At 44.7% G+C, this 14805-nt stretch overlaps 2 protein-coding genes across 3 annotated transcripts in view; one reads left to right on the forward strand and one right to left on the reverse strand.

Moving 5' to 3' along the window:
• The window catches only part of trh (PAS domain-containing protein trachealess), a 592592-nt gene that overhangs the window by 303483 nt on the left and 274304 nt on the right, over positions 1-14805 (reverse strand). The window lies entirely within an intron of this gene.
• Positions 8629-13998, forward strand: LOC146176303 (uncharacterized). The gene is made up of 4 exons (XM_084582629.1): positions 8629-8760; positions 10377-10465; positions 13331-13550; positions 13801-13998. The coding sequence occupies exons 1-4, from the start codon at positions 8715-8717 to the stop codon at positions 13881-13883; spliced, it is 438 nt and encodes a 145-aa protein (XP_084438755.1). The 5' UTR covers positions 8629-8714; the 3' UTR covers positions 13884-13998.

A 14805-nucleotide genomic window follows, 5' to 3' on the forward strand; every position in this document is an offset into this window, starting at 1 on the left:
AAAATCTCGGGGACATTTAACATGCACCATAGGGGTACGTATGACGCGATGGCGTAATGTGGCACTCTGTGATGCTTCCACATTGAGAAATCGACGCGGGCGGACAGTTTGCAATGAGAAACCTGCTTTCAAACTTGGAACGTGGAGGCGTCATCTGTCTTGGTAACAACGTATTAGGTTTCGATTAGTTTCGGTGGCCGCCGCATGTGGGCGCCAATTTTTCCGACACGTTCAGTTCCATGTTGCGACGACTTCAATGGAGACGCCCTTTTGACCAAACGAGCTCGATACGCTATCACTTAAAAACGAACGCTAACTCTGGTGTCCTATGATGCCTCCATCTAGAACCCACCTACTAGTAGTTCTTATTTGAAATATGTAGTCAATGGTTAGGATGATTGGCTGCTAGGCCTAAGGTCACGGTGTCGAATCCAGGCCTCGGAAGGCGCATTTCGCATTTTCTATCAAGGCATAATGCGCAAGACGTGCATGAGGCGTACGCTATCAGTCCACGTTTAAAACCACAGGTGGTATGAAATTAATCCAAGGCCTTTCCCCGTGGTGTCCCGTCATAAGCGACTAGCTGGTTTTATAACCGTAAATGCAGCACTTATAACCGTAAATGCATTCGTCTGTAAGGAACCTGACCTGACCGCCGGCATACAGCACACGCGTTACAGGGATTACGAGCGCAGCTTAAAATTGACTCGACAACTCGCATTTGTCTCTGTACAGCTGTGTTAAGCCGCAGATAACGGTCACGTATGCTAAGTATTAGCGCGTGCCCGTTGGCGTTCAATCGTTACCAAGAAGGACCACTGAGCATCAGCTTGTGCGTCACGTATACTCCGTCCCATGTATGCGACGGGAGCGAGACACAGTGATACGCTTGTCGGTTTTCAAATTTGCAGTCGGCATGAGTGCGCCACGGATCCAGGGGGAGCCTTTTTTTCTTCTTCGAGCGCCTACAGTGCGCATGCGTGTGGCCGAATCCGTGACGCAAAGCGGGCTTGATATTTATTATTTTTTAAAACACTGATTTTCGACAATCTCATCCGTAAGCGCCGCATATACGACGTCTCAATGCAAGCCCTGTTCACACACATATGCACGTACTGCTGAAACCAAATCGGCTTAACTCACAGCGGATGGCCGACTGCTATAAGGTGGGCCTCTATATTTCCTTAACTTTCTTGAAGCAATCTTATTGCGTTGGTATGGGAACATCTCTCGTGAAATTCCTCGATATCAGCTTCGGTGCAAAACAACAACAAAAAAAAAAAATTAGGACATCAGCTGGATGTTTCAACGCTGCTGTCAGGAGTTCGGTGAAATCTAGACATGGGCAGATCACGAAAAAAGGTTACGGAAAAAAATAAAAATCGATGTTTGCGCACGATAATACATTCGGGATGATCTGACCTATAGACATCAAGTTGAGATTTGCGATTTAAGATATGGAATAGACAAATGCAACAAGTGCAACTGTGTTCACGATGGAATCGAATTACCACGGTCCCCCTTGCATTTCCTTCCTCAGTCGCCAAGCGCAAGGAACTTAAGCAATAGCAAATGAGTATATAGTTGGAAAAGTGGCAATAATCATATAGAAGAAAAGTAACTGTGATGGCATAGAGCTAGGCGACACGAAATGTGGCAACAAAGTGAGCACACGCGCTCAGGTGATAATTAATGAAGCGCTTACAGGAAAATGACATGAGGTAAAACCAACGACGTAGTCACTAGTTGGCAACATCGAGCCGTTTACAAGGATGTCAGGCAACCACACTGCGCACTCAATTTGTAAGCATTCATTATTGCCTAACAGCAGCAAAAGCTGGTATGCATGCGTCACTGAAGACGTAAAAAAAAAAAAAAAAGCGCAATATAATCGCCCCAAGGATAAAGGGACACCCGGCCTCTGTTTATGCAGTACTCGAACAGCAAGAATCAGAATATTGAAGATATGAAATGCAGGGCTCGCATGGGGACTTCATATAAGTCACTCCATGGTGGACGACACACCTCGAACCGGTTCGTATATAGCAGTAAAAGGTACCAGCAGTGTTTTACACGCTCCAATGATTTCTGGAGTTACGTGGTCGGTTTGAACCTGACCATTAAAGGTCCCCAAAAAGGGGTCACCAAGAAGGGTAAACAACGCCATAACACTGATAGTTATTGAACCACCCATCATTCTCCCGCAAAAATTTTCGATCTAGCTTCTGCAACACCAGAGATATCGGCGATTTAAAATGACCCTTCCAATTTTCCCTCTCAACTCGTACGCCGAAGGGAGCCATAAAAAAAACAAAGAATACAAGCAAGTTCAAAGCTCCGCCCAGACATACGTCACTTCGACGAACTTCCGGTTGCCGCGCGCTCGCTCGCTGGCGTACTGGGCGTACTCCGCCAACCCGTCCTCGCTTGCACACGCCTGAGGAGTTGGCCAGTTCGCGCAGCGACGGTTAGTGTAACCGCGAACCCGTGGTTATCCTATGTTACACGGCGGACCAAACCATGGTTGCACCACTAACCGCGGTTACCGCAAACCGAGCTTGACGACCTCGGTTTGCGTCGATCGTTAACCGAGGTTATGACGGCGTCTGTTGACGGAAGCTACTCGTCGGCGCCCGAGTGCGCGAAACGTACGAGCGGGTCTGCTTCACAAAGTTATTCATTTGCCCACTGTATCACGTTTAAAGATCGATGTATAGATTATGGTGCTGCCCGACGTCTTCGATTACGGCCGACAGCGCAGCGACTGCGTACTGAAGCCTTGTCGTGCCTACAGTATCGTTTGAACGGCTTGTTGCTGAGCAGAACGCCAAAAAATACGCGGCCTTAGCTATGAAAGTACACGAGTTTGCAACGCTTGCAGCACGGGATGCCGCGAGCAGGCTGAGGTACGTTACACAATTACCGCGGGGGTGGAACGTGCGAGCGCGGCGAACGCCGGCGCCGTGCGTGACCGTCCCTAGTCGTCGCTAGGCCTATTGTTTCGCTTCGAAGCCGCGGCGGTCGACGCTTTGGAACATGATCAACGCTGTCCTAAATCGTCTACTTATGAAACTGCCTTATAGATACCTGTCCTGCCATAGTAAAATAATTATAGGATTAACTCTGCCGACGCATTAATCGCAGAGCTAGTACGAGCAGATCGGATCAGCCGAAATGCACCAGCGGCAGCTGGCTGGAGCAGAAACTAGCTTGTATCACGGCTATCGCTCTTACCAGCAATTTGCTGCTGGTCAGCGATCCTCACGAGGGCTTCATACTTGATATTCGGCTCAATATTCCAGACGCCAACAAATTTTAGCACGCTTTATTTCGGACATCGGTGCTAACGATCCGCCGTGTGGTTCGCGAACGGTATGCGGGAGGAGGGGCCACAGCGGCGATGTTTACGGCGGTCAAGGAGGTGCTGCCATCGTGCGGTGCTTGACCGTGCTGTTGACGCCTCGTCGGACGACACTCCGATACTCCTGAAACCACGTTATATAAATAAGATATTTGTAAATGCAGCTTCGTTCTGCCGATCCCTGCGTCGCTTCGGTTGTTGCACTTAATGGGCCATGGCCACCTAACCGATAAGGGCGGCGAGCTGTAACAGCCCGCACAGAGTTCGAGCAGCGTACGAGCAGACGACTTTCGCAGCTACCGGAAGTGTGTTCGTGACGTCATGGTTGCAGTGACCGCAGCGAATGGCAGCTTCTAGCAAGCCTTGCCAGTCAACCGACCCGTGACGTCACAGGATTAGGAAATAGTTCCATGCGACACCACCAAGCGACATTTCCTCTGCCCGCGAATTTCAAAAAACGCTGTTTTTAAAAATTAATAATAAATCGCTGGCTTTGTTCCAAGGAGTTATACTTTGCGTTAATGCTCAAAAGGATGTGTTCTACACACTGAACACGTTTATCAGTGGTTTCTTGGGGGCCGTTTCCGTGGACCTTTAAGGGGAAAACTTTATTGGTTGAAAATATACCTTGAGTTGGCATGCCATAGAATGTCGTCAAGATGGGGCGCAACTGCCTTGTCTAACGAACGGAATGCCGTAACTGCTAGTGATATTCGTAGAGTGCGACGTCGAAACGACCCTCTAAACTATACGGTATAACATCCTAAGTGAGTTTTATGGGTTTATATATTGCATATTGCAAAGTAAAAGTTAAACATCTAAATTGGCATTGTGGTTTGATGCAAATTTCAAAATGTTAGCCCAATCTCTCGCTCTTATACTTTGCGAAACGCTTTTTGAACTCAATTTAGAGTATACAAGAAAGTCTTGTTCAAAACAGTCGGGATCCAAGGGACGCTACATAACTAGAGCGGCGTTAGAATATTCACAGGCAAGCTGACATTCGCCTCGAAGACGGTGGCGAATGGTTATGCCGGGGCATCGCACTCTAATGGCCACAGCAGTTTATGTAAATTTCCCGAGATGTATACGTACGACGCTAACAGGAAACAGTAGACAATTATTGTATTCTTTTACCACCAACATCGGCACATCAGTGTACACGCCCTTATGAAAATCGAATTTTCCTTTTTACTTCCTTTGTAATTCCTTTTTGCTTCCTGAACAGCCTATAGACTTTTCCTTTCTTTTGACTAAAAGAAGTTTTTTTTGAGCTCACCTTGTTGAGACTTTCCTTTCTTTTGACAGAAGGAAGCTCATTTTTAAACTGGCTCTCTTTGGCAATATCAATAATGACCTTCCTTTGTTTGTCCTCAAGTAAAGAGAAAGTAAGTTCTCTTTACTCTTTCTGCATCATACCTTCTTTTTTTTGTTCTTAAGCGAAAACATACGAAGCTCATTTTTCTTTTCAGCTATACTTCTCATTTTTTTTTTCTTTCATTAGTATCCCTTGCACTTTTTTAACTTCTGAACTTTTTTGAATAAACCAATTATACATTTATCAAAATATACAAAATCGCATTCGTTTATTTGTTGTGTAAGTAAACATCATTTTAATTTTTTTTTTCATTTTTATTAAATCCATGCTTTTTTTTTTTTCACGCGCTAGATCTTATTTTTAGCGCAAGTTTCTTCTTAGTCACCACACAAGGACCAATAATATTCACCACCTTCCTTCCTTTGTCCTTAAGTGTAAAAATAACTTTCTTTTCATTCATTTCTTGTGCTTATTTTTGTGTGTGTGGCATTACTTGGTCTATTTCTTGCCCCTCTGAATTTTTTAAGATAAAATATAATACATTCAAGGATTTTCATACATGTTAAAGAATGCCAGGTGGTTCTAATTCATCGCTTTCGCAGCCCGCTGGTTCGATGGCGATGCATGCGCGAGACGGCATGTACATACATCCGTGACCGCTGCTTCAGCACTCTGACACGGTACGCAACAAAGCTCGGCGCAGGGCTGGCAGGGTTCGTCAGTATTTGCGTCGGCATTGCAGCCTGGCAACTCTTGGCTCGCAGCGACGCCAAGGGCGACGCTGTTAGCAAGCGCGGCCTGCTACCGTCGTGATTTAGTGCACTTCGGTACGGCGCGACGTTGACGTCGCGCAAGTACGCTTTTACCGTGGTGGCATTTCCAGTGCGTTCGACGGGTAGGCGGTTACCGCAGCACCATCGATAGCGGCTTCAAAAGCCTGCAGTTAAATGCACTTCACGATGTGCCTAGTACCGGATGTCACATTGTTCACGAAAGTCAAGCTCGTTTACCTCCTATCACAGTTTAAAGACCAGCAATTAATACGTCAGCGACGTCGGTACGTCGGTACCACCACGCACAGAAGCCCCCGCAGCCATAGAGTTCCTTACACTAACTAGAGGGAAAGCTGAGGGCGCTGCACTTCAGCCACCATGGGCGCGCTAAGAATCATGGGCCGGTGTGCTACTTGTTGCGGGACAGTCGGTTTTTCTCGGGTACGTGGAGTGGCGTTACTGCGATGTTTCTTTTTCGTCATCATCATCATTTGAAGGTGCGTACATAGACCGCGAAAGCCATAGTAGCGAAGGCTCAAAAGCAGACGTCGCCAATAAATGGTTTCTGTTTCCCGAAATGCCACTAAAAACTTCCTGAAGTGATTGCGCAACCATAAATATTTTTATAACGTTTTTTTATTTCAAAGTTTGCATATTAAGTGCGAAATATTGGTATTTGTGCTGCTCAAAACTAAGCCAATAGGAGAAAGAGCCATCGCTTATATTTGATAAATATCACACTGACATGCTGTTTCTCTCTCTCTTTACAATTTATAGTCACAATATTCAATCTTAGGGCATTATTTACGGTAGAACAACGTTTATCTTTGCATTAGTTTTGGCCAAAAGTTGTAGTTCTGCACTCGGTAGCTCACCGGCCCATGATGCTTTGAGCGCCCATGGTGGCTGAACTGGCCGTCTGGAAACTCCATGTAAACGCCCATAGACGGCAGCACAGCTTTCCCTCTAGGTAAGAGTAAGAAACTCTATGCCCGCAGCCGAGGTTACGAATACTGCCAGTAAAACCAACGTTCTCACGGCGAGTAAAACCAATGAAGATTGACATGCACCACAAGAATTCCGCAGCAAAAAAAAGGGCGCTGCAGCTGCTTGTGGCAATAATTTGCTTAAATTATTTTGTGCTTTGTTACGCATCACATATTACTACTAAAAAAACAAACGTTTAAGGTTGTTTATAAATTATAAGTTTTATTCTGAAAGTTTGTGAAGTTTGCAAAAATGCATTTAAAAGTTTGCAATGGCGCTTGAGACTCTAGCGCTATCGTTTTCGTGAAAACAGCCGGCGGCATGCTTCACTATGTGTTTCATGACCGTAGGAAGTTGATTGTTCGCGTTCATTGTATTCGTCTTGTCTTGGTTAAATGGCCGATCATGTCTTGGTTAAATGGTCGACCGCTACCCTGTAAGAAACCTACAATCAAAAGAACTGCAGGCGAAACTGATGGATAATCCAAAATACTGGAAGATTATTCCAAACCAAGGGGTACTACATGCCCAATGGAAGGAGGGGTCGTACTCTCCTACGTTCATTCTCGGAGTGGGTAAGTAGTCAAACGTCTCTTGTCTCTTTTCGTATTCGTGTCTTAATAATGTTTACCTGTGAAACACCTTCCTTTGCTACTCGCGGTGAGTCGTGTCGCGAAGTCGTTTACATGCCCGCATTACGACCGCATTGTGTTAACCGGCAGGTGACAGTAGTGCACATGGTGAAAGAGGTAGACAGTTGATTCCGGGAATTGCGTGAAATTAAAACAAAAATGCATAATGAGCTGAATTTGCGGAAATAAGAAGTAGAATTAACGCGGCTGCTGTCGTTACGTGGACCTGAATTCAATTCTCGGTGTTTCGTGATAACAGGAGTAGGCTTCCCAATTTGGGCTCTATAAAAAAAAAAAAAAAAAAAAAACAACACCCTGCCCGCATCGTCGTCTCGGAACGGTGCGGCATGGAGAATGGCAGCTCCTTGATTATTGAAGCTGATTTAGAACAAGTTTTAAAGATGCCCACGATGCTCGTTCCGAGACAATTGGTAGTGTAGCAGCGAAACGGACGCTTTCACAGCTGCAGGCGACTGAAGTTTAAGCAGATAAAAGCGCCTAACGTGTTGTCGCATTCATTTACTTTCATATTCATTTGTTTGTTTCTTTTTATTGAAGCGTCAAACATGCTTCCTTTCTTCGCTACCAGCCATTCCTCAGATTTCACGCAGAGCGAGAAAACTTTATTAAAAAAAAGGAAAAAAAAAGTGTGTGTGGTGGGGAGGCAGTGTGTGGAGTCTCCATTCTAAGACTCCAGTGGGCTGGGCTGCCGCTTTTGCCTGAGTTGCCAGCCTACGCTGGGTTGCTAGGTCAGAGCATAGCAAAGCAAGCAGTGATATCAGTTACCAACAGCATAATGCTGCAATGATTTTTAGCTGCCGATGTAAAAGTTGCTCCCAGTGCATGGGGTACGGCCAACAGGTGGAAAGGCACCGCTCTCTCCACTTCATTTTCAATGCTGCCGTTGCACTTTGCCACTACTTCTGGATGAGGCTATCTGCCACGGGATCGCATAAAGCTCACGACTGTACATGGGTACAATCCCAGCATTCATGGCCGCATTTCAGTGGAGGTGAAATGCAAGTTGACTGTGTACTGTATGATGTCATTTGCACATTAAAAAACCCCAGGTGAGCCCACCACTACGGCATCCCTCATCGCTATAGCTTAAGTCGCTTTGGGACATAAAACACCATGAACCTACCATACAGCAGAGTGGCTATGTTTTACGGTATATGTGGGAGCTCAAACTGTTTTTCTGGAAATGCATCCTTTGTTTTGTCCACTACTGCTCAAGTGGGCATTCTGCCCACTTGAGCAGTAGTGATGCTGGATGGTGTCAGCTCGCAGTTAAACATTACCATGTCCTTTTATGTGCCAAGGTTTGCTCAAGGGCTAATGTTCCTCCTCAAGAAGTGTTGCTTTGAACCCTAAACAGTGTCCATGCTACGTTTCTCTTGTCAGTGGTCTTCATTTGGTCACTATTTTGCTAATCTCATGTGTGGCACCAGATATCTGCACAATGCGTTATACTGAATAATTTTTGTATGATGCATTTGAGTGCAAATACAATTTAGTGAATAGACCTTGCCACATGTCGTTTTGCAGGAAAGGTGCAGCTGTGACAAAATGTCTAAGCCAACAGATGCAAAAAAGAGAGTCCTGGAGCTTGAGGATGAAGTGGGGTCTGTAAAAAAAAAAGAATGAAGAAATATAAGGCCGCAAGAGATGAAGCACGTCAGATGCTTGGTATGTGATCGCTTTTTTCTGAAGCCATTGGAATGCTGATCTCCATTGCCATGAGACTGAAATTATTTGCTGTGTCACCAGATGCTACGTAAAGCATAACAAATTCAAGTGCTAACTCATAAATGAATAAGACCTCTTGGTCTGTAGCACGTCCTAGTAAAAGCATCAGTAAGATTATGTTGCTGCAATAAGGTTCCCCCTACACTGAGGATTAGGATTGGTGTTCCTCCTGTAGTTGTCTTTGCGACACATTATAGGTGGTGTACAGTAGTGCTCAGCTACACCGTGGTGCTGCTGCATGACGCCACCAACCACCATTCTTGCAGTGCACGTAGCAGATGAACTGCTGCCACTCCTGCTCTGCAAGCATGCTTTGTTTGTGTTACAGTGACTTGCGTGTCACATGTCATTGCTTGGGATCGGCATGCATCTGAGATTGAGCCTGTTGTCGTATGTGATAGCTGCATGAAAATGCATGGTAAACAAATGCCACTCAAGGTGAGCACCTGTGCTGATTTGTGCTGCTCAAGCCGAGGCCGAAAAACGGGCGCGGGATTGGGTTCCTTTCTGTTCTGGAGTGGTCGGCGACAACAACGCTCCAGTGAACCCAGAGAGCTGCATTAGGTTCAAACACATTCACGGGGTATAAGTTGTAGCCAGATGGCTGCGGCAGGTCTGTGGTGCTCTTGCATTACTGTGGACGGCGTATCTGAATGGAACCCTTGATTCCCTCAGATTTTAACCTCAGAGTCTCCTGCAAATGATGAGGTGCATCTAGAATGAGCGCAGGAGGGACACCAAAAAATCTAAATTTGTATGAAATTATCATATGTGGCCTCATCCTGTCTTGGACCTTGGAGTCCTTATGGCATGCGCTTCATTTTCCTGTGCCATTTTGGTCACTTAGGTGGTGTTTTTTTTTTTTTCACAACAGGAAATTTATGCTTGTCCAAGCTCGGCACCTGGCTCAGCACTCTGCCTAACTTAACTCGGTCATTACACCATGTTAGCAAATGTCGACACGAAAGACAGACACGAGATAGGTGAAGCATGGGCTATCGAGTATCAGCTACACACTCGAGTGTCAGCCTTTGTCCAAATATATGGCGTATTGCTGCCGCCATACATGTATATTGCATGCTGACCTCTTCAAGGCCCTTGCTACCGACAAACTGTTTCAGGGATGTGATCTGACTAACTTCTGTTAAAGCGCTCACAGCTATCTCGGCATCATCATTCGCACCCATGAATTCATTCTAAGCAATAGCAGCACCCGTCAGTTACACTGTAGTTACAACGTCCTCCGCAGTTAATTCAATCCAGGCATTTCCACAGCGAACAAAGAGATCAGAAGTGGGATGTCAGCATTGGCTTCATCAATTGCTATCAGCATCCCCTAGATTATGTACCGCTGATAGGGCGCCTTGAGTGCGTGAGTGATGCCAGTGTCTAGCAGCTAAATTTTGAATGGCGCATTTGGTGACAGAAAAGGGTTGGTCATGCAGTCAAGGGCAAAGAAAAGGCTTTTCTCCTGTGGTGAATGTTACATGGGCTGCTGCTGCTAGTGATGAAATAGTATGTTTTGTTCCAGCTTTCCTTTTTTGTTTTTTTTTCAGATGTTGCTGAGCTGGTCAATCAGCTGACGGAATCCGTTAATAATGCTGCGTGTACAACACAAGCAGTTGTGCTGCCAACCGAGGCTCAGGTTAGTTGCTTTAGTCTAGTGTCTGCATGGTTGTGCTCATTACTGCCTTTCTCGATGAAACTTTTTTAAGGGTCACACAAGAACTTGGTTCTAGCTTTATGATAGCACTGCCACAAGTCATGCACTTCCATTGAGAAGTGTGCAGGGATAGGGAAACGAGGAGCTCATTATCCATGTGAATGAAGTCAGCAGTCACTGAATTCAGAGATAGGCAAGAAGCAATGCTCTTTATGATTGGTTGGCTCTTAGGGTTTAATGTCCAAAGCGACTCAGGCTATGAGAGCTACTGTAGTGCAAGGCTCTGGAAATTTCGACCACCTGGGGTGCTTTAACGTGCACCGACAACACAGAGCACACGGGCACCTTGCGTTTCGGCTTCACTGAAAAGCGGCTGCCCTTGCTGGGATGCTGTTTATGAGGCTGGGCTCACAGACTGCATAATTAGTAGCATAATGATATTTTTAAATGAATGTCAATTTGATAGAAACGACAAAAGACAGACAGTGCTATTTTCTTAAATTCGTCAAAACAACCATGAAAAAAAATCCCAACTGCTTCCTTTCATTTTAGTGACTGTTACTTCATTCGTGTGTATATTGATTTGGAAGAGTTTTTGTGAAAGCTGTAGTGATCGGAAGTGCAAGGTTACTTTTGTTTACGCTTCCTGTTGAGCATACTTCGCTTGGGCTATAGCAAAGCCCTTTTCATCAGAAAAGAGATTTCCATTAGCTTGTTTAATATTCAGCAATTTCTTAGGTTATCGATCTCGGACGGCTATCTTTTTGCACTACAACTCGAATGACGCAGCTGGTGCTCCTCTAATCAGTCATTTTAGCAACTTGGGCCAGTCATCATGGTATTCAAGCTAATGTGCATATAATCCACTTGCACCTGACAGCCACCTGCAATGTCACTCTGGCAAGTCAAAGGCAATTAACCACCATGGTATTGCCAGGAGGGTCTCCTTTGAGAAGGAGTTGTGGCTTCTTAAGCTGATCCAACAATAGTTCAATTTCACTTTAACCCCTTGAGCACTATTATTTTGAGATTTCTAGCTAAAATTGCTTAAAATTACGATATCGTTAAAGGCCCCATTACATGAAAATTTGTTGTCTGTGTTGTGAATGAAACATCAAGAGCATGGCGCTGGCAAGTGGCATGGCCGAACACACATTCTTCGATGATTTGTGTGGCTTAACGAGACCACATGATATCCAAAAGTTAGGAGGAGCTGCTAACTCCGGTCGTTCATTTGAGGTGGGAAGGTGAAATACGAATCAACATTCCAGTGCTCTTCAATGCTGAGTCAGGCTTGCTACACCTAGGCTACGCAGACATGTTGATACAGCTTGGTTATGTTGGGGGGTAGCCTACACTGGTCGCATCATACCCTTAAAGGCGGAGCTTAAGTGCCCCTTTAGTTTTTATTTTTACTGCTGGTTTCTATTGGTAGTGTAATAAAAAAGGAGGTATCCGAGACAAAAATATTTGAACCAGAAACTAAGTCAAATGAGCTCAGTGAAGTTTATTGCTCATTACGTGAAAAATCAACTGCCCGCCAATAAGCAGCAATCTAGTCGAGTAACATATAGCGAGGTAACTGGAAATGTTTTACAAGGGACGACCAAGAATGGAAGCCCAGGGGGTTTCATCGGAATGTTGTCAATTTTCATCCACTGACACAGAACTCGCGATAGTATCGTCTGAGCTGTCCTCATCTTCGTCGGAAGAACTACTCATGTCATCACTGTCGTCTTCACTTCCCATAACAATGCAAAAATTGGTGTCTGAGCCATCTTCGGATGGCGAGGATGGCAACGAAGAAAAGCTTCTTTCCCGCGATGACGGGCCAACAGTGCATGCGTTGCCTCTACCAGGCACCATTTTTCTCATTAAGGCTGCTTAAAAGGCTTTCAAGCGGTAGAACAAAAAGCAGTTAACGGGTCAGTGGTGCCATCTGTCAAATGGCGCATGACCTAAGCCACAGAGGAGCACTGTACTCACCTAAAACTCTCAGGGTGAGGATCTATCCTGCAAGGACAAGCACTCGTCCAAAATGGCTTGAGGGCATCTTTGCAAGGACGAGCTGCTTGTCCAAAGCGCTTGAGGGGTTAAATTATGAAAGCTACCTGTGCAAGCTGGAAACTAAATGTTGCCTCAAAGTAGCTCATACAGAGCAGGGAGTGCATGCTTTTGCTAAACCTTCATTGGCAGTTTTTTTAATTGGTTGAGCTTCTGATGTACGAAAAGGATGTTAGTATTTTTAAACAGGAGGTGACAATGTGGGCACTGTGCTCTGTCTAAACTGGCTTTTAATGGCCTTTGCAATGTTAATGATGAGTAAATCCCTTTATTTTCTGACTTAAAATCTGTTTTTTTTTTTATTGTTGAAATGCAAGCATAAATTAGGTCGTTAAAAATCTCTTATTTCTTGTTTTTTCTTCTGCTATAGCAATGCACTATTAGCGCTCAATCCTTTGCGGGGCATTATGTGCCCTCTTTTTGGCTAGTTACTTTAAATACATATTACACCATTGTCAGGTTACACTAATAAAAATGTTAAAAGATGTTTGGCCTGATTCAAAATTAGATCAAAACACCGCTCGGGAAGGTGTCAAAAACATCCAATAGTTTTCCTATGCCTTCATTGTTGTACATGTTAAAGTACGGCTTCCTGAATGTGTATTTTTACTTGCAAACAAATGACCTTAATTATGCATTTTGGGGTTTCTTTGAATGTTCTTAAGCTGGTCTAAGTTTTTTGTTGTTTGTAAAGCCCCTTCATTTTCTTATTGCATATCAAGGAATATTGTTGTATGTTACAATACTGGTCATAGTACTAATATTTGCTTTTTGTTCTTGCAGGTGCACATTGGCAGCAATATTATGGTAAATCAGCAGTTGATTGACCGCATGAAACTCAGTGCGGGCAATCAAGCAACAAAGTTTGCGTGTAACTTGGTGCGGGTTGTGTTCTCACCCGAAGAACTGGAAGAAAGCTCACTCTATGGCCGTGTCTGCAATGCCCGCAAGGAACAAGCTCCAAAAAAGGCACTGGGCTGCCCAAAATTGGATGCTGTTATCTGTAAGTCCTCGAGCTCATAGCCTGTGCATGTGATGCAAGAGCATTCTGAAATATTGTCCAAAGAGCTGACTTTTCAGTGATGGTCAGGGCCATAATGCTTGCCTTAATGCATAATGCTGTGGGGCCTGCATGGCGCTCACACTGTCCGTGCTCTGTATATTTAATTTACAAAAGCTAAGGAAGGCTGGATGGACTCTAGCTTGTTCATTGCAGTCATGCTTCTAATGTTGTTTTTTTTTTCTTTTTGCAGCCTACACCTGCTTGCTGAATGGAGTACTAGCCAAGGTGGTCACCGGCAGTTGCGCAAGTTTGCACTGGGATTGTGGACAGTGATCCAATTTTTTGTCGCAGGGTCTTCGAAAGCAGGCCTAATTGCAAGGCCTAAACAGAGGAAGTACATCTATTCAAATAAATATAAGCTCATACGAACAAATGTTTCAGTCTGAACCTACTTCCTTCGAACATCCACCAAATATCCCATAGTCATCATTCCTTCGAACTTCCTTTGAACTAATAATTGGCCACTGCCTGTGAACTCAACTCTAACTGACAACGGTCTGTTCCCTGGGAGCTCAAAGGAAATTCACAGGAAATTCACAGGATGGTCAGAGAAAGTTAATTCAGTGTGAATTCAAAATCAGTAGCCAATTCTCAGTTCAGAGGAAGTTGCTTCCTTCTGACTTTTTTGAGTTCACATTGAACTCAAAGGATGTTCCCATTTTTATAAGGGCGTGCACTCCAGCTGTTGTGAAGGTCATATGAGAGATTGTCTACGCGGGTATATATATAAAGAGAGAGAGAGAGTGCGGTGTGTGTGTGTGTGGGGGGGGGGGGGGGTTACTAAACCGAGGTTAAATACTTGACGTTAGCATGTCATTGGTTATCTTGCGGCACACTAAGAGTCAAAATTTTCACCGAAATAGTGTGTCGTAGAACGTTTCAAACAATACCGCGGTTTCATAATGCTTCCCGGTATGGTGTCCCCATAACGTTAAGGTTCTTAAATCTTAGTTTTACCTGCGGTTAAAGTGTAGTTCTTATAGCAGTTTCCTTACAGGCGCTGTTTTGTAACAAATGCACCATTCATAAATCCACTGATTTCGCCTAGTGTATATATCAATGAAGAAAAGATTGTAAACGATTTGTAATTGATTTGTGCTGCGTGCCTCAACAACGCTGTCAGCTAAGAAGTACGGCGCAGTGGAGGGCTTTGCGTCAATTTCGCCCACATCAATACTACGCAGCTCACACATGG

Source organism: Amblyomma maculatum, chromosome 10 (genome assembly GCF_055883805.1).
Source record: "Amblyomma maculatum isolate TAMU_Amacu chromosome 10, ASM5588380v1, whole genome shotgun sequence".
In the NCBI taxonomy this organism is placed as follows: domain Eukaryota; kingdom Metazoa; phylum Arthropoda; class Arachnida; order Ixodida; family Ixodidae; genus Amblyomma; species Amblyomma maculatum.